The sequence below is a fragment of the Miscanthus floridulus genome, chromosome 1 (assembly GCF_019320115.1).
Source record: "Miscanthus floridulus cultivar M001 chromosome 1, ASM1932011v1, whole genome shotgun sequence".
NCBI classification, from domain to species: Eukaryota; Viridiplantae; Streptophyta; class Magnoliopsida; order Poales; family Poaceae; genus Miscanthus; species Miscanthus floridulus.
Genome location: NC_089580.1, coordinates 32,088,154 through 32,113,983, shown reverse-complemented (window position 1 = coordinate 32,113,983; position 25,830 = coordinate 32,088,154). Strand labels below are relative to the sequence as shown.

General features: G+C 48.3%; 1 protein-coding gene across 1 annotated transcript; it reads left to right on the top strand.

Annotated features, from left to right (window-relative positions):
- Nucleotides 1-21,106: 21,106 nt before the first annotated feature.
- LOC136454112 (uncharacterized) lies at nucleotides 21,107-23,638 on the top strand. The gene has a single exon (XM_066454658.1). It carries the CDS (start codon nucleotides 21,107-21,109, stop codon nucleotides 23,636-23,638), a length of 2,532 nt encoding a protein of 843 aa, XP_066310755.1.
- The last annotated feature ends 2,192 nt before the right edge of the window (nucleotides 23,639-25,830 follow it).

Sequence of the window (25,830 nt, the reverse complement as noted above, 5' to 3'; positions counted from 1 at the left end):
ATGAGTCGGTGGTAAGCTCCTCCATTGGGATTAGGGAAGTGTTGGTTCGGCGGGGGTGGGCGGTGGGCAGGGAGGTCATCGGCGAGGTCTCTAGTGGCCTAGGCAGTGGTCAAGGAGGGTGGAGGCTAGGATGGCTAGGGAAGAAGAAGAATAGTGTGCGCCGCTATGTCTCCTGGCGCGCACATGTCAGGGATGCGAGTAGCACACATAGTGCGGTTGGTTTTGTTTGGAAACGACATAGTGCGTTTGGTGCTAAAAACATTAATTCATGTGCCATCTCCACACCAGTGCCTAGAAGCTCATTGCACACAATGTTAGTCATTGATGCGCATGTGAATGCGTCAGACCCCCCATCCTCTCTGTGCACATGCTGTGAAATTATTATAAATTTAGCGAGCACCGAGATTTTTCTACTTGACTCGAGATTGGGATTTTTAGGTTCAACATCACCCTGTGCAGTGTGTCTACCCAAGACATCAAGCCTCCCTATCCTTTCTCAGTACCGATATCAGCCCATGCTATGGGTAGTTTAACGAAGCCTCCCATTTTTCTAAACTCTAAACTCAGACCTATTCAAATGGGAACCTGAAGACTTGCACCAAAGCTTACAACATTAACAAGCACAAGTCGAAAGCAACCTTGTACATCGCAGCATCACCCTCTGTACTCAATGTAGTTATAGTGGACGAAAAAAGCATGGAAACAAACTGAAATAGTTCCAGTCTATCATGTCTTGGAGGCATTGTCAGGACCAATGCTGCAATATTGAGAGCCTAAAAAGATTCTGTATATAGTTGTCAAGACCGGCGGAAGTAGGCTGCATCTCACTGTATTTAGTGATGCAGACATGGCGGGGGACATCAATGGGCGATGGAGCACCTCTGGCGTGCTCGTCTTCCTCGGGCCGGCTCCAATCTCATGGCTATCGCTAAAATAGAAGGTGGTGGCGCTGTCCACATGCGAGGCAGAGTACGTGACGGTAGCCACAGCGGCGTGCCAAGCTATGTGGCTGCACCAACGGTTGGGCAAGTTGACCGATGTGGAAGCTGACCCACCAGCATTGATGGTGGACAACCAGCCCGCCATCGCCCTCACGAAGAATCCGGTTCTCCACGACCAGAGCAAGCACATCGACGTCAAGTTCCACTTTTTATGGGATTGTGTCGATGGAGGGTAGATCGTCATCGAGTTCGTCGAAACTGGTCAGCAACTCACGGATGTCCTCACAAAGCCGCTCGGCCATCTTTGGTTCACGGAGCTGAATTAGATGATCGGCATGGTGGAGGTTCTAGGGTTAAGCAGCAGGATTAGGGAAAAATGTAAAGTAATCTGCTACTCTCCCTCTATATGCGCGGCAGGGGCAGGCGCCAAAAGGTCTCCCCTACTGCTGCACTGTAGCCACTGCAGGGGCAGGCGCCAAAAGGCTCCCCTGCCGCGCTGTAGCCACAGCAGGGGCAGGTGCCAAAGTCAGTCCTGCTATCACATCTAGTCACTGTAGCAGCATGGTAGCCTAGCATGTCTGTGTACTAGGATTAGATGGGTAGAGTTATATATATATAGCTTCCCACTGTAACTCAGTAAAAGCAGTTCAGTTTGCCAAATTCAGAAGCAGAGCTTTTGGCCAATGCTAGGCTTGTGCGGTGTGTGTGTGAGTTGTTCTAAATATCTTCTTCTACCTCTAGCCATAGTTAGTGAGTGTGCTGGTAAGCTTACTGCTTACCTGTGCAGGGCAGTGAGGGACCAACAAGTGGTATCAGAGCCATACAAGCACCGTCGTCGGACAAACCGCTGGCGATGACGGACGGTTTGGAGATGGGCGACAGCAGTGGCGTTGCTGTGGCTGCCTAGCCACGATAGAAGGTTGTCTTGTGCATAGTGTGGGTGGTCAGCGGCACTAGTTGGCTGACATAGACTCGCACCAACTATGGCGAGTGGACGGTGACCATGAAGGTCAAGCTCAAAGCCCGACGACTTTGGAATGCCATTGACAAGGGCACCGACAACAAAGAAGATGACATGTCAGCGTTGGAGGCCATCCTCGCTACTATGCCGATAGAGTATAGGGAGCCGTTGGGGGTGAAGAACTCTGCTAAGGAGGCATGAGAGGCCATTGCAGCGATGTGCGTCGGCTCCGACCGGGCAAAGAAGGCGACGGCCCAGCTGCTGAAGCAGGAGTTCACCAACCTGAAGTTCAAGGATGGTGAGTTAGTGGAAAACTTCTCCCTCTACCTGCAGTCGGTCATCAATAAGCGGAGGAGCCATGGTGTCACCATCAATGAAGAAGAGGTGGTCTCCAAGTACCTCCACTCCATGCCGGCAAAGTATATCCAGATCGCTCTCTCCATAGAGATGATGCTGGACTTGTCCACCCTCACCATTGAGGATGTGACAGGCCGTCTGCGGGTGGTGGATGAGCACCTAGAGTAGGCGACAACAACAACAGACAGTGGAAAGCTGCTGCTGATAGAGGAGGAGTGGGCTGCTCGGATGAAGGTGGAGAATTCTGGGGAAGCTTCCTCTAGCTACGGTGGCGATGGCAAGCGCCGCGACAAGGCTTCTTAGGAGAAGAAGAAGAAAAGGTCGACCCCAACTCCTATTGGCAATATGGGAAGACAAACCATTGGGCAAAGGAGTGCCCAAATCACAAGTAGGAGAAGAAGGTTGAGGCTCATCTGCATAGGCAGATGATGATGTTGAAGCCACTCTCCTGATGGCAACATTCTATGCTCTACACGATGTTGAGGCCAAGGAGAAGGGAGAGGTGACGGCGGTGAAGGGCACGGGAAGGCTCTCAAGGCTACAGAGGGGGTGCCGAGCACCTCAGCAGCAGAGCCGACCACTCTAGAGGGGGTACTGAGCACTCCAGGAGTGGAGCCACCCACTCTAGAGGAGGTGCCGAGCACTCCAACAACGGAGCGGACCCGTCTAGCAGTAGAGCCAACCACGGTTAAGGCTATGAAGGCTGTCAACCTCGACAGACCGTATGCCCAAGTCAACCTCGGACATGTGGGTGGCGAGCAGGAGCAGCGGTGGTACTTGGACTCCGGTGCCAGCAACCACATGATGGGCTCCAAGGAAGCCTTCTCTGACCTCGACGGGAACATGACCGGCATGGTGAAGTTCAGTGATGGATCAAGGGTGGCAATCCGAGGGAGTGGCACCATCATCTTTCATTGCCATAATGGCGAGCACCGCGCACTGATGGATGTATATTACATCCCGCAGCTGTGTTCGAGCATCATCAGCATTGGCCAGCTAGATGAGCGCGACAGCGAGGTACTAATCAAGGACGACGTCCTTAGGATCAGGGTCTGGGAGCAATGACTTCTTGCCAAGGTGAAGAGGTCCTAGAACTGGCTATACCTGCTCGACTTGAAGGTGAGGCATCCCATCTGCTTGGCTGCTTAGCACACGGAGGAGCCGTGGCTGTGGCATGCCCGGTTCGGCCATCTCAGCTTTGACACGCTCGGTCGGCTAGAGAAGATGGTCCGAGGGCTACCCCACATCAAGCACATAGGTGAGCTATATGATAGCTGCCTGGCTGGGAAGCAGAGAGGCTACCATTCCCAAAGGTGGCCAAGTATCGCATGGCAGATGCTCTCGAGCTCATCCACGATGATCTCTGTGGGCCAATCACACCAATGACAAATGATGGTTGGTGGTACTTTCTCCTGCTCATGGATGATTGCAGTCGCTATATGTGGCTGCAACTCCTGACAAGCAAGGATGAGGCGTCAGAGGCGATTAAGAAGTTCAAGGCACGCATGGAGGCGGAGAGCGCCAAGAAGCTACGCTTGCTATGGATTGATCGTGGCAACGAATTCACTTCGATGGAGTTCGCTGCGTACTGCACGGATCAGGGTGTGGTGCGACACCACACCACACTGTACTCGCCATAGCAGAATGGCATGGTGGAGCGGTGGAACCATATGGTGGTCGACATTTTTTGATCCATGATGAAGGCCAAAAGCATGCCAGCAAAGTTCTAGGGAGAGGCAGTGACCACGTCGATGTTCATCCTCAACCATGCACCCACAAAGGCCCTGAAGGGTGTGACACTGTTTGAAGCTTGGTATGGGCGCAAGCCAAGCATGTCCTTCCTCCGGACATTCGGCTACATCGGCCACGTTAGGAAGATGAAGCCCGTCCTCACCAAGCTAGAGGACAGGAGCACACCAATGGAGCTCTTGGGCTATGAGGAAGGTACCAAGGCATACCGGCTCTATGACCCTCACGGAGGCAAGGTGGTTGTCTCACATGACGTCATGTTCGACGAGAAGGCGGCCTGGGCCTGGGACAGTCTGAGCATGGGGCAAGCTGGCGGCTTCACCCGCACCTTCGTCGTCAAGCACTTGGTTATCCATGGTGGTGGAGACGCTTGAGAGGAGGTGCCGACCACTCCAGCAACAGAGATGAGCACTCCTGGGGCGGTGCTGAGCACTCTAGGAGGGGTGTCGAGCACTCTAGGAGTGGTGCCGAGTGGTCCTACAGTGGTGCCGATCACTCTAGGACAGGTGCCAAACGCTCCCATAGCAGAGCCAAGAGGCCTTGCAGTGGTGTCGACCACTCCAAGATTGGTGCCGAGCACTCCTGCAGTGGTGCCAACCAATCTAGGAGTGGTGACGAGTGGTCTAGGAGTAGTGCCAAGCACTACAGCTAGAGTGCCGAGCACTCCAGGTGTTGTGCCAACCACTTCGGTGGAACAGGGGACTCTATCGACATCGATCGTGTTCGCCTCACCTCCAAGCGACATCACCGAGTTCGTGGATGCCTTCAACGACGGTGAGGAGGTGCGGTTCCATAGGTTGGATGACATCATCGGCGGCACAAGGTCCTTAGGCCTAGCGGGTCGACTGCTTAATGACCTAGAGTTGCTTCCCGTCAGTGCAGAGGAACCACCCACGTTTGCGCTAGCCGAGCACGATGCAAATTGGCGACGGGTGATGCTGGAGGAGATGAACGCAATCGAGGAAAATGAGACTTGGGAGCTCATCGATCCACCTCCAGGATGCCGTCCGATCGACTTAAAGTGGGTGTACAAGGTCAAGCGGGATGAGCACAGTGCCATTTTCATGCACAAGGCGCGCCTCGTTGCCCGAGGCTTTGTCTAGTGCGAGGGCATCGACTTCGAGGAACCCTTTGCGCCGGTAGCGCGCATTGAGTCTATCTGACTGCTGTTGGCTTTAGCAGTAGCGAAGGACTGGCGCATCCATCACCTGGATATAAAATTGGCATTCCTCAACAGCGAGCTGGCGGAGACGGTCTTCATCAGGCAACCTCCAGGTTTCACCATCAAGGGAGCGGAGCACAGGGTGCTTTGACTACGCAAGGCGCTCTACGGGCTGTGGTAGGCCCCGTGAGCATGGAACGCCAAGCTTGATGCCACGCTGGGCAAGCTTAGGTTCATGCGGTGCGCAACTGAGCACGCGCTCAACATGCAGCGACGGGGAAGGAGGAGCTCATCGTCATCATGTATGCGGATGACTTGATCATCACTGGCACGCGTGCGGAGGACATCGATAGCTTCAAGCGTGAGATGGCAGCTCGTTTTCAAATGAGCGATCTCGGCGCGCTCTCCTACTACCTTGGCATCGAGGTGAGACAGGGGAAGGAGGTGCTCACGCTCAGTCAGAGCACGTATGCCTCAAAGCTGTTGGAGTGGAGCGGCATGGCTGAGTGCAAGCCATGCGTGACTCCGATGGAGGAGTGGCTGAAGCTGATGAAGGCCAATACCATGACAAAGGTAGATGCAACACTCTATTGGTGCATCGTCGGCGGTCTGCGCTACCTAGTCCACACGAGGCCAGACATTGCATTCGCTGTGGGCTACGTCAACCGCTTTATGGAGGATTCCCGAGAGGATCACTAGGCCACGGTGAAGCGGCTGCTGCGCTACGTCAAGGGGACGGTGGATCAGGTGATCGTCTTCCCCCAGACCGACGAAAGTAGGCTACAGCTCACTGTGTTCAGCGATGTAGACATGGCAGGGGACATCGATGGACGGCGGAGCACCTCTGGCGTGCTTGTCTTCCTCGGGTCGGCTCCAATCTCATGGCTGTCGCTGAAACAGAAGGTGGTGGCACTGTCCACGTGCGAGGCAGAGTGTGTGGCGGTGGCCGCAGCGGCATGCCAAGCTATGTTGTTGCGCCGGCTGCTGGACGAGCTGACCGGTGTGGAAGCTCACCCACCAGCACTGATGGTGGACAACTAGCCCGCCATCACCCTCGTGAAGAATCTAGTTCTCCACGACTAGAGCAAGCACATTGACGTCAAGTTCCACTTTCTTAGGGACTGTGTCGATGAAGGCCAGATTGTCATCGAGTTTGTCGAAACTGGTCGGCAACTCACGGACGTCCTCACCAAGCCTCTCGTCCATCATCGATTCACGGAGCTGAAGAAGATGATCGGCATAGTGGAGGTTCTAGGGTTAGCAGCGGGATTAGGAAAAAAATTGTAAAGTAATTTGCTGTTCTCCCTCCATATGCGCGGGAGGGGCAGGTGCCAAAAGGGCTCCCCTGCTGCTCTACTATAGCCACTACAGGGGCAGGCGTCGAAAGGCTCCCTTGCCACGCTGTAGCCATAGCAAGGGCAGACACCAAAGTCAGCCCAACTTTGACATCTAGTCACTGTAGCAAGCATGACAGTCTGGCATGTCTGTGTACTAGAGTTAGATGTATAGAGTTGTATATATAGCTTACCACTGCAAATCAGTAAAGGCAGTTTAGTTTGCCAAATCCAGAAGCAGAGCTTTCGGCCAATGCTGGGCTTGTGCGGTGTGTGCGTGACCTGTTCTCAATATCTTCTTCTACCTCTAGCCATAGTGAGTGAGTGTACTAATAAGCTTACTGCTTACCTGTGTAGGGCAGCGAGGGACCAACAATTACATCAACATCTTGTCAACACAATCCCTAGAGAAAATGTTCCAAAACTGTGATCCTTCGAGCCACATTGGCAGATGGGCAGCTGAACTAATTAAACGAATATATCATTGATTTCAAACACTGATCCACGATCAAATCTCATGCTCTCTTATAATTCATCATTGACTGGACTTTGGCAGCATACGACACCTTTCAACTCCAGGAACAACTATGGGACATCACTTGTGACGGAGCCTGGGGTGCTTTGGGCATAGGAGGTGCAACAATCCTCACATCCCCTTCTGGAGTCAAGTCTAGTTATGTGGCAAGGCTAGAATTCTTGATCACCTATAACATAGTTGAATATGAAGCATTACTACTCGGACTGTGAAAAATCAAGGGCCCTAGGCACCCGAAGATGCATCATTACATCTAAAATTGGCCCTAACCTTAAATGCTTAAGCTCCAAAGATGGAGGAAAAAATGCTCAATGAAATCAAAAGTGAAGACTATGGCTCCCACGGGAGCAAATGAGATCACAAGAAGAGCATTTCACCAAGGTTTCTATTGGCCCATAACAGTCGCGGAAGCTCTGAAATTGGTTCGTAATTGCCAAAATTGTCAAATGTCTGCACTGCATTTCCCACTGGCCAACAAACCCGTCAAGTCTAATTTGACCAACTGAAGGACCGGAAATGGCGACCAGAGGGGGGGTGAATGGGAGCCATAAAAATTCTTTCGAAATATTTAGGCGACTATCCCAACTTCACCGCCAAACGCACAAACAAAACACCGTGATGTCTACGACCCAAACAATGGGTAGATGTTCTACGTGATGTCCACGACCCAAACAATGGGTAGATGTTCCCTAGGAACGCACCGGGACACCACGAAGCAGAGCACAGCTAGGGAATGCTCACGGCTGCATCTGCCTGAAATCGGCTGCTGCTGTTGAACGAAAGCAAATTATCTCACAACCGTGAAAACCAAATCAAATAGTAAGTAGTATTTTAATACTCCAATGATTAGTCAATAAATGCTTTGGTATTCTCACGGATGGAAGATGCAAACTTCTGATCAATCAAAATCCATCGCTCATATCAAAAGCATTGCTGCACTTGCTGGACAAACACAAACTGCGAGTTGCTCTGCTGAGCAAATTGCTTCTGCTGCTACTGAAACCCACCCGCTAGTGCCACCACACAACAAGCAGCGAAGCTGCAAGGCACGAATGAAACAGAGGCACTGGCGGGGTCTGCACCGCGCCGAAGCAAAGCAGAAAAAGTAACACACTGATCGAAGAACCTGGGCAGCCTGGGCACGGGCGAGCGTCCACACGACGCTGGGAGCGCACGGCTCCTGTTGCGCTTGGCCAAATTGCCACTTGGGCGAGCTGTGCACAGGATGGGATCGAGTGGCACCTAGGTACGCACGGTGTTGGTGCTCCCGTGCTGCTGGGCTGCAGTTGCCGCAAGGATCACGAGCAAGGAAGCCTCGCAGACAGCGCTTCACCTTTAGCGCTTCTACTGGATTCCACAAGAGCACACCCCTCGACCATGACGAACAGAGAAAAGCTGAGAGCACGAACAGAGAAAAGGGATGCCCAAGGAAAATCGAGAAGAACTCGACCAAATCAAAATGAATGGTTCCCAAACTTTGCACAGGTGAAATTGAACCAGCTATGAACAAATCCTCAAAGAATCATCGCTTGAGATCAAACCAAACTCCGGGAATATCAGATCGCGGCCATGAACGTAAATGAAGAAAAATAGCACAACATGAACACGAAAAATCACAGTCAAAATAGATGAATCCCAGAGGGCACGAGGAGGATTCGGGCCTCCATTCCCAAACTAAAACCAAGCAAAAACCACCCACGAATTTCTCAGCTCCTGGACCTCTCTCAAGAGCAAGAAACCCTAAGTCTAAAAGGAGAAAAAGAAAATGAAAGAGAGGTGAGGGAGATGGGGCTCCCTCATCCTATTTAACAGGGCTATTACACATTCCCAGTTTTGCCCCTGGATACAAATGAGTTGAACCGCTAAGCCCAAGGGCGTTGTTGTCCAACCCGGTGTAATCTTGATCCGACGACCACCGCGCCTTCTCAACGGTAGCTTCACTTCGACGCGAACTCCCCGATGCCACCACGTGCCGTCCGTTCCTCCTCAGAACCTCTGCCCGGGTTTTGAGGCCCAAACCCGTAAACCGTCCATCCGATGGTTTTGAGACCCAAACCATCAAACTGTCTGCGGGTAGCGTACTCCATACGCGTCCCCCGCCATCCGACGCGTGTCACCGCCATCCTCGACCGGCCGGCCTGCCAAGTCCTCCTGAGCCTCACTCGACTCGCGCGTCCGCCGTCTTGACCCGGTCAACACTGTCACTCCATGTCTTCTTGCACTTGTCGATGTCCCAAGTGTCAGCCACCGTGGCTAGTCACCCGGCCTCTGGGTCCCTCAGTCCAAGCCTCACGTCTATCCTTCACCGCTCCCGGTCTGTCGGCACGGCACGTCCTCCTTGACCTTCACCTCGCCGTCGACCACCGCATCCGAGCTCCACACCTGCACAACACAAGCCAAAAGACATGTCGCACACATAGCTTTCGCCATGGTAGGGTTAGTCACCACTCAACCCACTTCGTGGATCACATTGATAATCACTCATCACAAAACGAACACACAAGGGTACTTGTCAACCTTGTGTTCGCAATCTCCCCCTTGATGAGTGCATTGTCAACACCAATACACGAACAGCTTGAGCAAAAGAAAAAGAAGAAAAAGAAGAGAAAACAAAGAACTCACCCAAATGACCAAAAGCCAAAGAAAAGCCAAGAACCGAGTCATTTGAAAATGAGCAAAACTTGGTCCCCAAAGACATGAGCAATGGCTCAACGCAACCAAGTAAAACAAAGCTAGCCCTCAAGAAGAGGCAACGGGCTCAACACCACTAGCAAAGCTCGAAAAGCCGAAAAACTGCTAGACCCTCCAGAAGAGGCAAAGGCTCAACACATCTAGAAAAACACCTCAAATGCAACTCCCCCTGAACAAGTGCAATCTCTCTCAAATGAATGCATATCTCTCAACTTTAGGTGGAATTGGAAGTTTCTTCCCCTTTTCTGAATATTTCTCCCCTTGTGTCCCCTTGTGACATTGTGAGTGTGGAAACTTCTCCCCCTTGTTGACACATGCACTTATCAAGCTAGAGCCCAAGGATTGCAACTCCCCCTCAAAACAAGCTATGAATGCAGAAATGCACAAATGCAGAAGCTTCAAGATTATAGCAAGCAGATTGAAAGGATGCTCTAGTGGATGCTGTCATGTATATTTAGCAACACATACAAGTGCTAGCAAATGCTCAAGGTGACCAAATGAGACGAAATATGGCATTTAAGCAAGTTTGATCAAGTTTGAGCAATTTTAAAAGAGGGTTCACCACCAAAGGAGCACATAGCAAAAATAGACAGGAGATCGACCTTGTGCTACACATGTATGCAAAGTGAACTACCCCAAACAAAGTTCACACATCATGTCATGAGACAAACTTATGGTTTGATCAAATTTGAGACACCAATTAAAATTTATCAGAGTTATGCAGCTTATTACCAAAGTTTGTCAGACAAGTGTGTGCGGGAGGTTATCTGTGCCATCAAAACCTGACTTAGCAACCATGTCAAGCCTATGCCAAAGGCAATCAGAAGCTTAAGACAATGATCTCGGTATCCATTACAGAGCTCAAGTTCACCAATAAGTGCAATTTGGAGCTGTCTCGATATTCTGACATAGGATAGTACAGACCCATCCCGATCTTTTCAAATCACTTAGTTTGATTTTCAAGTTTTAGCACAAATTCAAGTTTCTCAAGCAAGTGTGTAACTCAAGGTATGAGCCATAGCAACTAAGCATATATATGAAGCAAGAAAAAGATCTCGACACATTCTACACATGCTAGTGCCACAAGTAGTGGTGAACACATTTCATGTTTCAACAAGTTTTAATCAAGTTCACAGTTTGGAAAACAAGCTTAGCTCATAACATGCATCAATTGATCAAAAGGAGCCTAAACCAAAAGCACATCATGTATATCCATAACATCCCCAACAAGAGCATAGTGTCAATCTAGCTACTATAAGGATGAAGCTCAGGATGCAATATGATACATGATGATATGATATGCAAGTATGATATAAAAACAAAAACAAAGGCTAAACTACAAAGAAAAACAAAACTAGAATACAACAACCAAAGTTCCCCTCCTCTAAAAAGGGAAACAAACTCCAAGCTCCCCTCGCAAGTGAGCAAACTGGGCTTGGTCAAGTGGTTTGGTGAAGATATCTGTGAGCTGGTTTTGGGTATCAATGTGGTGCAGATCGATATCACCTTTCTCATAGTGGTCACGCAAGAAGTGAAAGCAAACTTCTATGTGCTTTGTCTTTGAGTGAAGGACTGGGTTTTTGGCTACACTTATGGCACTGGTGCTGTCATAAAACAAAGGCACTCGCATAAACTCTAACCCAAAGTCTCTCAGAGTAGCTATCATCCAAAGCAACTGGGAACAACAAGCAACAGCAGCAACATACTCAGCTTCTGTGGTGGATTGGGCGACGCTAGACTGCTTGCGAGAAGACCAAGACACAAGAGAAGATCCAAGAAACTGACAAGTCCCCGAAGTGGACTTCCTCTCAACACGACAACCAGCATAATCCGCATCAGAATACCCGCAAAGAGAAAGAGAGGAGGAGGCTAAAAACCAAAGACTAAACTCGGGTGTGAAACGAAGGTACCTGAGGATCCGCTTGATGGCTTGACGATGAGACGTGCGCGGTGAAGACTGAAAGCGCACACACAAGCAGACTGCGAACTGGATGTCCGGTCTCATCGTCGTTAGGTATAGCAAGGACCCGATCATGCTTCGGTATTCCTTCTGGTCCACGGCTTCTCCCTCGTTGTCCTCATCCAGGGCCGTCGTGGTTGACATGGGCGTCGAAAGAGGCTTGGCCTCACCCATATCAAATTTCTTGAGCATGTCCTTGGTATACTTGCCTTGGTGCACGAACGTCCCCTCACGAGTTTGCTTGATTTGCAGCCCAAGGAAGAAAGTCAATTCGCCCATCATGCTCATCTCAAATTCCCTGCTCATAGTATCTGAAAACTTGGCAACAAGAGCATGAGAAGAGCCACCAAAGATTATATCATCCACGTATATCTGAACCAAAAGGATGTCTATGCCTTGCTTGAGGAGGAACAAAGTCTTATCTACGGAACCCATCCTAAAACCCTTATCAAGCAAGAAAGCTTTTAAACGTTCATACCAGGCTCTCGGGGCTTGTTTCAAACCATACAAGGCTTTGTGGAGTTTAAAAACATGGTTGGGGTACTTTGGATTTTCAAAGCCAGGGGGTTGCCTCACATAAACCTCTTCCTCTATGTACCCATTCAAGAAGGCACTCTTTACATCCATCTGATATAGCTTGAACCCTTTCGAAGCTGCAAATGCTAAAAGAATCCTAATGGCTTCTAGACGGGCAACCGGAGCAAAGGTTTCTTCATAGTCTATTCCCTCTTTTTGGCAAAAACCCTGAGCCACTAATCTCGCCTTGTTTCTCACCACCACCCCATCCTCACTCTGCTTGTTCTTGTAAACCCACTTTGTACCTATGGGGTGGCACTCTGGTGGAGGTGGAACTAAAACCCACACTTGGTTCCGCTCAAAGTTCTCTAACTCCTCGTGCATAGCATTAACCCAATCAGCATTAGATAGTGCGTGTCCAATATCTCGAGGCTCAAAAGAAGCTACGAAAGCAGAATGAGCGAAATAGGAAATATGATAAGACTTGGAACGCGTTACCCTTTCGTCGATGTCGCCGATCATGGTCTGAGGAGGATGGCGTCACTGGATATGTCGAGGTGCACCCAAAGATGAAGTCGCCTCCCCCTCATCCACAGCTAGGGCCTCCTCAGTCGATTGAGGAAGCGGCTCGCACGGACCCCATGAAGTAGAGGTGGAGGGCTCAGGGCCGTGAGCCAAAGTGGTCGAAGCTGGCTCGATCGGGGCAGCCGGTTGAGATGGCTTGGGATCATCCCAATCGACGTCATCGTCATCCTCAACAAAAATGTTGTCACCCATCTCTTCATCACCTACACGTTCAAAGACAGAAACAGAAGAGGGCATGGTTTCGTCAAAGGTGACTTCACAAGTCTCCACAACACAGTTAGTCTCAAGATTAAGCACACGGTACGCATGTGAATGAGAAGCGTAACCGAGAAATATACCGTCCGAAGATCTAGATTCAAACTTGTCAAGATTACCTTGCTTAAGAATGAAGCACCTGCAACCGAAGACTCGAAAATGACTCACCTTGGGTGGACGCCCAAACCGCAACTCGTAGGATGTCTTCTTCAAGAAAGCATGAAGAAAAATGCGGTTTGAAACATGGCAAGCGGTGTTGATGGCTTCGGCCCAGTAACGCCTAGGAGTCCTATGCTCATCAAGCATCGTCCTGGCCATTTCAACCAAAGTCCGATTTTTGCGCTCAACAACACCATTCTGCTGAGGGACATAGGGCGAAGAAAACTGATGTTCAAGGCCCAACGAAGCACAGAAGGTGTCAAACTGTGAGTTTTTGAACTCAGTGCCATTGTCACTGTGGACAGCTCATATGGCATTCTTTGGTAACTCAGTTTGCAACCTCAAGATCAAGTCACAAGCATGAGAAAACGCTTCATCCTTGCCCTCCATGAAAAACACCCAAGAATAGCGAGAAAAATCATCCACAATCACAAGAACGTACCACTTCCCTCCCTCTGACCGAACCCGAGCCGGACCAATAGTGTCCATATGGAGTAGCTCACCGGGTCTCGTGGTCATGACCTGAGTCACTGGAGGATGGGAAGCAGCCACCATCTTCCCGTGGCGACAGGGATGGCATACCAGATCCTTCTCAAACTTAAGTTTGGGCAATCCTCGGATCATGTCAAGAGAACTCAACCTCACTAGGAGATCGAAGCTCAAGTGACCAAGTCTCCTATGCCACTTCCATAAATCAGAAGAAGATCCAGCAACCAAACAGCGAGAAGAACCGAAAGACTGAGAGAAATCAGCTCTGAAAACTCAGCCGAAAGGAACGATCTGACAAACTAGATGTCCCTGAGAATCGAGCACACAAGAAAGTCCAGTCTTAAAGCGCACCTCAAACCCATCTTGAAGGAGTTGCGAAACAGAGAGCAAATTGAAATGCAGGCTTGAAACCAAAACAACGTCCTTCAAGATAAAAGACTCATTGACCCGAATGGTCCCACGAGACAGAACCTTACCTTTGCTATTGTCCCCAAATGTGATGTACTCCTTGTATTGCATAGGGTCGAGGCTGGAGAACCATTGGGAACTTCCGGTCATGTGGCGCGAACAGCCGGAATCAACATGCCACATGTTCTCCAGGCCTCCGCTCTGCATCAATTAAGAGACAGGGGGTGAGCAAATGGCACAACACTGGGGTTAGTGAAATGAGGAGAATACCAGTGTTGAGTCATTTGCCCTAGAAAAGTGTTAGGAAAAACACCATACATGCCATGTCCCATTGGAGAGAAGCGATCACCACGTGGGGGAAAACGTGGTTCGCTAGGAGTGTGGGACTGAAAGCCACCGTCGCGAGGTCCAGAGTCATATAGATCATGACTTGGGCCACGCCGGGCACGACCACCATGTGGTCTCGCCACCTGAGGCCTAGCACCTTGAGGCATTGCACCTCTAGGCCTAACACTGCACCTCTGAACAGGCGATACATGTACGCCATGGGGAGGACGGTACATGTTTCGGTTGTCCAACTCGTACTCACGCCGCTCATCTCTCTTCCTCCTAAAGCAAAATTCAGCCAAATGACCATCTCTATGGCAATAGTCACAGTGGTACCTCACCTCTCTCTTGGGTGGTGGTTGACTCACTCTCTTGTGGGTGTGGTTCACTCTTTGAGGCTTTTTGGCTTTAGGAAGGGGTGCACTAGAGATGTTGGGTAGAGTATCAAGTGAGTTCCGAAAGTGGTTCGGTTTGGGAACCCAAACTTGCTTGGATGGTGGAGCTTTTGGTGGTTCTTCAAACACTCCATCTTTGATCATAGGCTTAGTAGGCTCTAGTGGAGGGATCTTGATCAATTGGGGAGTGTTGGTGGGTTTCTCACTTTTGTTCAAACCACTATGTTCACCAACCTTGCCATAGACATGCTCACCCTTCCCTCCTATAGCAAAGCCTACTCCCGATGAGTCAGTTCCCCGCTTGAACTGGCTCACCATCATGCCCAACTGGGGCTCACTGCACGACACCCAGCTCAAGATGGACCGAAGTTGTGTGTTTTCTTCCTCGGTTCCCATCTTGTCGTGCCTGCAGGACTCAAGCTCCAACACCAAAGCTTCACATCGAACACATGTAGTGGTGGTGCTATCTGAGTTGGCCTTCTCAAGCTCAGCAAGTTTGGCAACCTTCTCTGCCAACTCAGATTGCAAGCCTGAGCAGGACTTGCATGCACCGAGCAACCCAGAACGAGACTTCAGCTCATCACATTCATCAAGCAAAACAACATACTTGGATTGCAAGTCAGAGAGGTTAGACATGTGTATAGCGCACTCATCTCACTCCTCCTCCTCTGACACACCACTACACCACTCTTGGCAAGCTCCAACTCCTTCAAAGCAACCTCTAGCTGGTCCTTAAACTCTTTTCTCTCATGGGCAGCACGCTTAAGCAACTTATCTTGACTCATCAATGTATCATTCATAGTATCAAGCTCAAGCATAAGTGAGTCAAGTGTGGGCGGTACCTCGTTTTCGTCGTCGTCGACGTCGACGTCCTTTTTTAGCTTTGCTCCACCGTCAACCGCCATAGTGCAAAACCCACCACGGTTTGCACCGGCGATAAAGCAGAGACCGTTGAGCTTGTCCTCGCGCTTCTTCTCGGACTCATCGTCGGTCGAGGGAGAAGAAGAGTGATCATCGTCGGAGTCGTCGTCGAGGTCGCTGAGGGAGGCGAGGAAGGCGCGTTCTTGAGCTTTGGCCTTCCTACGGTATGCCTTCTTGATCGCCTCCTTGTCGAAACTGCCCTTGGCCTTGTGCTTGCCGGAGGTGTAGTCGCGCTTATCCTTGCGCTTGCTGGAGTCGTACTTGTTGGTGAAGGGCTTCTTCTTGGGGCAGTGCGCGACAAAGTGGTCCGGATCTCCACATCCATAGCATCCCTCCTTCGTGCCACCACTGCGTTGGCGGTTCAAACGGTTGTTGTGAAACCGAGAGAACCGACTGATGACGAGTGCCAACTCATCATCCCCAAGAGACTCCAGCTGCTCCTCTGTGACTGACATCAAGCACGACAAAGAGAAGGAAGCTTGTGAAGGGTTAGTCAATGAACTTGAACCACTACCTGAGACCAAAGCCATGGTTGGTGCAGAAGGATTCTTGAGCTTGGCTTGGGTTTGGTAGTCGATCTCTGTGGACTTGAGCTTGCTGAAAAGCTCGTCGACGGTGAGGGTGTCATAGTTGGCCGACTCGATGATCGCCGACACCTTCACATCCCATACCTTTCGATCAAGGGCATAGAGAAGCTTGAGCGCCCTCTCATGATCACTATAAGGTAGGTTGGCCTTGTTCGCTTTCATTTTGTTGACGATAGTCTGAAAGCGGGAAAACATGGCATCGATTGACTCGCCATCAAGCTGAGAGAAATTCTCGTACTCGCGCTTGTACATCTCGTAGAGTCTGGTCTTGACCTGTGCGGTCCCCTCGTGATAGCTCTGAAGCCTCACCCAGATCTCTCGAGCTGTAGTACAATCAGAGACACGCTCGAACTCAGAAAGCGAAAGACTCGAGAAAAGCACACTACGAGCTTTGCTATTTGCGTTGTGCCGATCCTTGTGATCCTGGGTGGCACGGGCCGCAACAGGGAGCACAACGTAAGTAGCATCCTCGCAAATTTCCCAGACGAGTCAATCAATTCCCTGGAGATGCGCAAACATGCGGATCTTCCAATAAGGATAGTTGGACCCATCAAAGTGCGGTGCTTTGCTAGAACCACGCTCCATGTCGCCTTCGTGGATCACGGACCGATTAAGGTGGAATGATCCTTAACCGGCTTTGATACCAATTGAAGGACCGGAAATGGCGACCAGAGGGGGTGAATGGGAGCCGTAAAAATTCTTTCGAAATATTTAGGCGACTATCCCAACTTCACCGCCAAACGCACAAACAAAACACCGTGATGTCTACGACCCAAACAATGGGTAGATGTTCTCCGTGATGTCCACGACCCAAACAATGGGTAGATGTTCTCCGTGATGTCCACGACCCAAACAATGGGTAGATGTTCCCTAGGAACGCACCGGGACACCACGAAGCAGAGCATAGCTAGGGAATGCTCACGGCTGCATCTGCCTGAAATCGGCTGCTGCTGTTGAACGAAAGCAAATTATCTCACAACCGTGAAAACCAAATCAAATAGCAAGTAGTATTTTAATACTCCAATGATTAGTCAATAAATGCTTTGGTGTTCTCACGGATGGAAGATGCAAACTTCTGATCAATCAAAATCCATCGCTCATATCAAAAGCATTGCTGCACTTGCAGGACAAACGCAAACTGTGAGTTGCTCTGCTGAGCAAATTGCTTATGCTACTACTGAAACCCACCCGCTAGTGCCACCACACAACAAGCAGCGAAGCTGCAAGGCACGAATGAAACAGAGGCACCGGCGGGGTCTGCACCGCGCCGAAGCAAAGCAGAAAAAGTAACGCACTGATCGAAGAACCTGGGCAGCCTGGGCACGGGCGAGCGTCCACACGACGTTGGGAGCGCACGGCTCCTGTTGCGCTTGGCCAAATTGCCGCTTGGGCGAGCTGTGCACAGGATGGGATCGAGTGGCACCTGGGTACGCACGGTGTTGGTGCTCCCGTGCTGCTGGGCTGCAGTTGCCGCAAGGATCACGAGCAAGGAAGCCTCGCAGACAGCGCTTCACCTTTAGCGCTTCTGCTGGATTCCACAAGAGCACACCCCTCGACCATGACGAACAGAGAAGAGCTGAGAGCACGAACAGAGAAAAGGGATGCCCAAGGAAAATCGAGAAGAACTCGACCAAATCAAAATGAATGGTTCCCAAACTTTGCACAGGTGAAATTGAACCAGCTACGAACAAATCCCCAAAGAATCATCGCTTGAGATCAAACCAAACTCCGGGAATATCAGATCGCGGCCATGAACGTAAATGAAGAGAAATAGCACAACATGAACACGAAAAATCACAGTCAAAATAGATGAATCCCAGAGGGCACGAGGAGGATTCGGGCCTCCATTCCCAAACTAAAACCAAGCAAAAACCACCCACGAATTTCTCAGCTCCTGGACCTCTCTCAAGAGCAAGAAACCCTAAGTCTAAAAGGAGAAAAAGAAAATGGAAGAGAGGTGAGAGAGATGGGGGCTCCCTCATCCTATTTAACAGGGCTATTACACATTCCCAGTTTTGCCCCTGGATACAAATGAGTTGAACCGCTAAGCCCAAGGGCGTTGTTGTCCAACCCGGTGTAATCTTGATCCGACGACCACCGCGCCTTCTCACTGGTAGCTTCGCTTCGACGCGAACTCCCCGATGCCGCCACGTGCCGTCCGTTCCTCCTCGGAACCTCCGCCCGGGTTTTGAGGCCCAAACCCGTAAACCGTCCATCCGATGGTTTTGAGACCCAAACCATCAAACCGTCCGCGGGTAGCGTACTCCATACGCGTCCCCCGCCATCCGACGCGTGTCACCGCCGTCCTCGACCGTCCGGCCCGCCAAGTCCTCCTGAGCCTCACTCGACTCGCGCGTCCGCCGTCTTGACCCGGTCAACACTGTCACTCCATGTCTTCTTGCACTTGTCGATGTCCCAAGTGTCAGCCACCGCGGCTAGTCACCCGGCCTCTGGGTCCCTCGGTCCAAGCCTCACGTCTATCCTTCACCGCTCCCGGTCTATCGGCACGGCACGTCCTCCTTGACCTTCACCTCGCCGTCGACCACCGCATCCGAGCTCTACACCTGCACAACACAAGCCAAAAGACATGTCGCACACATAGCTTTCGCCATGGTAGGGTTAGTCACCACTCAACCCACTTCGTGGATCACATTGACAATCACTCATCACAAAACGAATACACAAGGGTACTTGTCAACCTTGTGTTCGCACCAACGTGGTCAACTGGCCATTGTAGAGATGGGGCATCGACCTAGATGGTCCCGAGGCAACCTTTGTTTTTTTAAACACTGCCAAGAGCACTAGCATATTATGTAAGATCTCTTACGGATACCTATACTAACCTCACCCTCAAATACAAGTGAGGCTGCCCGAGAAATCTCAGAACACGTCAAATGAGCACACACGGTACCCACAGACACGCTGCTCAGTTGCCTCTGGGAAACCCCGGTGCCACACCCGATCGATCCCAAGACTGGGAATCGAACCTGGACGGGTGGGCCCATTTGATGTATTTTCGTGGGGAAGTGGATTGAATCCCGATGGTTACGTATTCGGATAGCACCATTTTCACATTGTAATTTGATTGCGAATATCAATACAACTTTAAATTTTATCGCATAAAAACACAAAACGGGTAGTTAGAATTCACATTAGGATATTTAAGTTATTCAACTCGGAGTGAATATCTTAAAATTCAACCCACACGAAGTAAAATTTTAGAGCATATAATCAAAATAACTAAACTAATATTAAAGCACACTCCAAATAATCGACCAGCAGTGAACTATAAAATCATAGGGTACAATACTTAATACAACATCAGATCAAAGCGAAATAAAGACAAACAGCAATGTTGTGACCACAGATATGAATTCTCAGATTGAAGTACATGACATTAAACTAGCAAAAGTGAACTACAATTAAACAAACACCTTTAGTAGCAGTTGCAGCGGAGGACAGCAGCAAGCAATGAAGCACCGCCTCTTTCATGAATTCATTAAATGGGACTCGGTAGTGGCTATATATAAGTGCCTAGACGTGTCGACCTACCCTTGGTTATATATACTTGGGAGCCCAGCCCTTCTTGCAACTAGCTAGCTAGACGACATCAGTGAAGAGTGATTACCAATCCTACGTAAAAGGAAAACAGCTAGAGATAACAACTGTTCCTATGAGATTGGAAGGCATCGGGAGAACAGATGCAGCATAGTTGACTAGTTTTCTTCATCCATTCCATGGATGCACTCAGCCACTCACAATGGTGTGGAAACAAGTGCTAATTTGCTGATGAGATCAGCGAGGATGACAGAATCTACTAGAGTAGCCCCCCTAAGGACGACCTGTCAGCCAGTATATAGCCGAAACAAACATGTACGTCTCTACGGAGGGGCGCAGGATAAAGGAGTAAAAAACATGTCTCCACGGAGATGCATAGAATAAAGGGGCCGGCCGGCCACCCATCCATAAATTCATAGTTTTTAGACATGTTGGTCTTTAAATAGTCGCATAATCCTATTATAAGACTCGGATAATCCATATCCATCATTTTTTGCCAATAGCATATTCTACTCCGCATACGGACACAATTGGATTTGAATTATCCGTATCCACATGGATATCAAAGACTCTTATCCAATTCCTTAAAATTCGAACTTTAGTTAAATCAGATCGGATTGGAGAATTATTTGTTCCACTTTCACCCCCATGTGCATCCTCTAAGCCAAGAAGACACCCCAACCTCAAGAACCCCAAGCACTAACCCCTCGGCAGGCCCGGCCCTGGATGCGGGCAAGCGGGGCGGCCGCCCTGGGCCCCCAACTAGGTAGGGCCCCACCCCAAGTATGCAAACACCAGGTATACAGGCCTATAGGTATATTAGTATTTGGATTTGGCCCAGAACGGCCTCCTGGCGTCCGCGAGAAGTATCAAGAAAGAAAGAGCTAGCTTCCGTGAGAAGCCACACGCCCACACGCAGACTCCTCCAGGGTGGGCGGACGCGACACGCGCGGCGGCGGCGGCGACCGGCAACGTGAGATGCGAGGGCGCGGCTGTTGCGTGCGCCTGCGCGACGGGGCGAGGCAAGACCGCGACTCTGCGAGACGCTGGACTCGATGCCACGCGACGCTGCCGACGCGCTGCGATCTCCGCGACATCGCCCGACCCAGACGAGCGACGACGAATCGCGGTGAGCCACACTGAGCCAGCAACGCGAGTAGATGTCTAGATGAGTTACTTTTTTTAGCTAATTGTTTCTCTAAATCTTAACATCATCATGTCATCAAGAAAGTATGCTTCCGGCAGTGAGAAAAGGAAAAAGAAAGCACGAATAGATGAGTTCATACAATCACAGAGGGGTTCTATGCATAAGTTTTTGAAGAATAATCCAAACACTTCAAGAGATCCAAATGAGTTGGCGATAGTTGTCTGGAAGGAACCAACACAGATTATTCCAGAAGATGAAGGTCCTCCTGATGACAATGTTGGCATTAACATGGAAGAAAACAATGTGAGTAATGATGAGCACATATTTAATTCAAATACTACAGAAAATAGTAGTCTTGATGAGGAACCGGTGTGTCACATGGATATTTATGATCCAAGAAATTGGGATAATCTTGATAACAAAGCAAGGGATATATTAGTTGAAAAGGGGCCTATAAGAGAAGATAATATTGTATTCCCTTTCGACGATAATTTAAGGCATTTTGCATATTCTCATTATCATAGAAAAATGAGTAATGGAGAGCTACGTGATAGGAAATGGCTAGTTTGTTCCAAACACTTGGATAAAGTATTTTGCTTTTGCTGTAAGCTTTTTAATTCTAAAAAGTGCAAGAGTTCATTGGGGAAAGATGGGTATAGAGACTGGAAACATATCAATGAGAGGCTGAAGGAACATGAAATTATTGTTGAGCATATTACCAATATGAACTCATGTAATGAATTGAGAACTAGATTAGGCAAACAAGAGACAATTGATAAAGAGTTACAGCAGCAAATCTCCAAGGAGAAAGAGCGCATGAGGCAAGTACTGATGAGAATAGTTGTCATTGTAAAATTCCTTGGTAGATGTAATTTGGCTTTTAGAGGATCTAACGAGCAGCTTTATAATGACCAAAATGGCAATTTCTTAGCTTGTGTTGAGATGGTCGCAGAGTTTGATTTGGTAATGCAAGACCATCTTAGACGTATTCAAAATAATGATCTTCATTATCATTATCTTAGCCACAAAATTCAGAATGAGTTGATTTCTCTTATGGCTTCTGACATTACAAATTCTATCATCAAGATTGTTAAAGAGGCCAAATATTTCTCAGTTATTCTTGATTGCACCCCAGATGTTAGTCATCAAGAACAAATGACTTTGTTGGTTCGATGTGTTAACATGAGTGAAGGTAAAATTAAAATAGAGGAGTACTTTCTTGGTTTTCTGAAGGTAGATGACACATCTGGTTCTGGGCTCTTCAATGTTTTGGTTGATTCCATTAAGTCCTTTGGTCTTAACATTGATGACATTAGGGGACAAGGTTATGATAATGGTTCTAATATGAAAGGAAAACACAAGGGAGTTCAAAGTCGATTGCGTGATATAAATCCAAGAGCCTTGTATATGCCATGTGCTTGCCACAGTCTTAATCTTACTCTTTGTGATATGGCTAAGTCTTGTAGCAAAGCTGACTCCTTTTTTGGAATTGTGCAATGGATATATGTCTTATTTGCTGGTTCTACTAAAAGATGGAAATTTTTGCTTGATCATATTGATGGTTTAACTATGAAATCTTTGTGCAACACACGTTGGGAGAGTCGTATTAAAAGTGTTGCAGCAATTAGATATCAAGCTCCTCAGCTAAGGGCAGCTTTACTTGCATTGAGTGAAGATAGAGATGTAGAACCAAAGGATAGAAGTGATGCAAAGAATTTATTTGAAGTACTTGGCAGCTTTGAATTTATATTTGGCATGGTTATTTGGCATGATGTTTTATTTGCTGTCAATAAAGTAAGCAAGAAGTCACAGTCACCATCTATGTGCATTGAGTCTACCATGCAGCAGATACAAGGCATAATGGATTACTTTAAAACCTATAGAAATGATGGGTATGCTTCTAGTAAGGTCAATGCAATGAAAATTGCATCTGAAATGGGTGTCGAGCCATCGTTCCCAGTAAAGCGACGTGCTCTTAGAAAGAAGCATTTTGATGAAAATAATAGTGAGGAAGCACTCTTGGAAGGTGAGAAGGAATTTAAAGTTAGTTACTTCGCGGTTATAATTGATATGGCAGTCCGTTCATTGGAGACTAGATTTCAAGAATTGAAATCATTCAGAGAATTATTTGGATTTTTAATGAGTTCAGCAAACTTGAAGGCATTGGATGGTCCTGAGCTAAAGTTGTGTTGCACAACACTAGCAGCAGTTTTCTCTCTAAATGGTTCATCTGACATTGATTTAAATGATCTAATTTTCGAGTTGAGTGTTCTACAATTTACTTTGCCAGATACACCCATGACAGCTATGGAGATTTTTGAGTTTGTTACAAAGGCTGATTGTCATCCTAATGCTTCCATTGCTTATCCTAATGCTTCCATTGCTTATCGGATCTTGTTTACTATGCCTGTGACTGTGGCATCAGCTGAAAGAAGCTTCTCAAAACTAAAATTGTTGAATAACTATTTGAGATCTACAATGTCTCAAGAGAGGTTAAATGGTTTGGCAACATTATGCATTGAGAAGCGATTGTTGGATGAGATCGATATTGATACCATCATCAATGACTTCGCATCGAGGAATGTTAGAAGGAATTTTTAAGGTAATTTAATATTTATGAATTGTTTCATATGAATATTGCTATTGCATCCGCAGTTAAGTGTTTATATATATATTTACATTTAGTACTATCAATGTCATGTATGTATAAAGGGCCCCGGATTGTGGTTTCACCCCGGGCCTCAAAAAAGTCAGGGCCGGCCCTGCCCCTCGGTAGTTGCATCGCGCAGCAGAGTGTCGACTGTATGCATCTAAAGTTCTAGGCATCTACCCTATAGAAAGCATGACAAACCATTTAAAAATTTTATGGATCTAGAAATCAACTTTTAGAGGTACGGACTTTGACTCCATATGCCACGTCAGATCTAAGAGCCAAACGAAGGGAGCCACTTACAAAGTATATGGATCCGAATGTTGAATTTAAGGGCCAAACAAAGAGGTATGGACCTACATTGAATCATTTAAAAAGTTTATGGACCTAGAAAACAACTTTTATAGTTGATAGACCTAACTGAAACCCCCACATAAGTTAGCACTGGTGCATTTAACTCAACTATAATTGTTGAGACTTCTACAATCCAGAAGAAGTATCCACAAATACATCTACAAAATTCTCGCAACAATGCGCATGGTATCATCTAGTACTATATGTTAAACTCATAAGCACGTCCAACTAATTTGCGTGTTGTTGGAGTATCCTAATTAAATGAATGGCTCACATTCATTTGAAGCACCACGGTGAAACCTGGTAAAGTACTGTATCATATGAACTAATCCATCCGACTATGCTGCCATTAGTCCGATCCAATCCAACCCAATGGTGCAGCTGCTCACACTGCCCTTGTTCTCGCTCTTGCTCCCAAATCGAGCAATTGAGGCCTTGATGGAATGTAGCACCAACATACGTACTCCTGACACTGATATCCTCTCACTGCCCTTGATGGATCCGCGTGTACTCTCAACTTGAGTGACTCGTCTTGATGGAATGTAGCCACCTATAGCTTCGATTACTCCTGACTGATATCCTCTCTCCTGATGCCACTCTTTCATAGATGGATTCTAGATGCATGTGTCACATGTTAGGATCATAAATGTGTGTACCTCTCTGTGTGTAACCCGTAGATCCGGGGAAGACCTTATCCTTTTCTTCTCCGTAGATGTACCACAGCGGGTAGACGCCGGTGCCGCGGTAGCTCCGGCTTGGTGGAGTTCGTAGTGGTACTACAGTGGTCCGGTGGTGACCTGTCGTCGGTGGGCACATCCCGTCGCTGGCAGCACCTTTTTAGGATCGGATTAGGGTTTTCTATGGGTGGGATGGCGGCTCCAGTGAACCTCATAGACTGAGCCTTGATCACCACCTTCCTTTTATATGTGCTGTGCGACAGGGGCCTACCAACCGTATTAGGGTTGGGCTCCCCCGATCAGGGAGCAGAGACAAGGGCCCAATAGGCCGTTGGGCCTATTGGTGGAGATCAACTAACATTCTCCCCCGTTATCTTATTTCATCTTTCAATTTCATATCATTTACTTTTGTTCATTCCATTACAGATTAGCGCATAGAGCATATCTCATCGTCACGGTCCATTGTCGATAGACTTAACAGCTACAACACACTACTCTGCTCTGAAATAGATACTTATCTTTAGGCCTTCTTTTGTCCAGGAATTTTAGGCTTTTCCTTAAACCCATGCTAGCTATATGTTCTCTGAACACCATGTTCTCTGAACATGTTGGGTGGTAAGCCTTTTGTAAGCGGATCCGCAAGCATCTTTTCTGTACTTATATGCTCAAGACTTATGATTTGATCCCGGACTTTATCTTTCACAACATAATACTCTATGTTAATGTGTTTGGCAGCACCACTTGACTTATGTTGTGAGCATCCTGTACTGCCAGATTATAATCGCAGTATAACTTTAGTGGTCTATAGATGTCGTCAACCACCTTCAAACTGGGTATGAACTTCTTTAGTCAGTTCACCTGCCCGTTGCCTCATAACACGCTACAAACTGTCATACATTGTGGACGATATAGTGACAGTTTGCTTTGAGCTTTTCCATGAAATAGCTCCCCTTTGCGAGATGATAGAAATCCACGTCTGGATATATATTCACTCTCGCATAATCAAAATCTGAATATCCCACTATGTGGAGTCAATCAGATCTTCTATACGTCATCATGAGGCCTTTCATTCCTTGCAAATAACGCAAGACTTTCTTTATCAATTTTAGTAT

Excerpts from the sequence above, each read along its gene's own strand:
- LOC136454112 (XM_066454658.1), top strand. The coding sequence starts at position 21,107 with ATGTCATCAAGAAAGTATGCTTCCGGCAGTGAGAAAAGGAAAAAGAAA.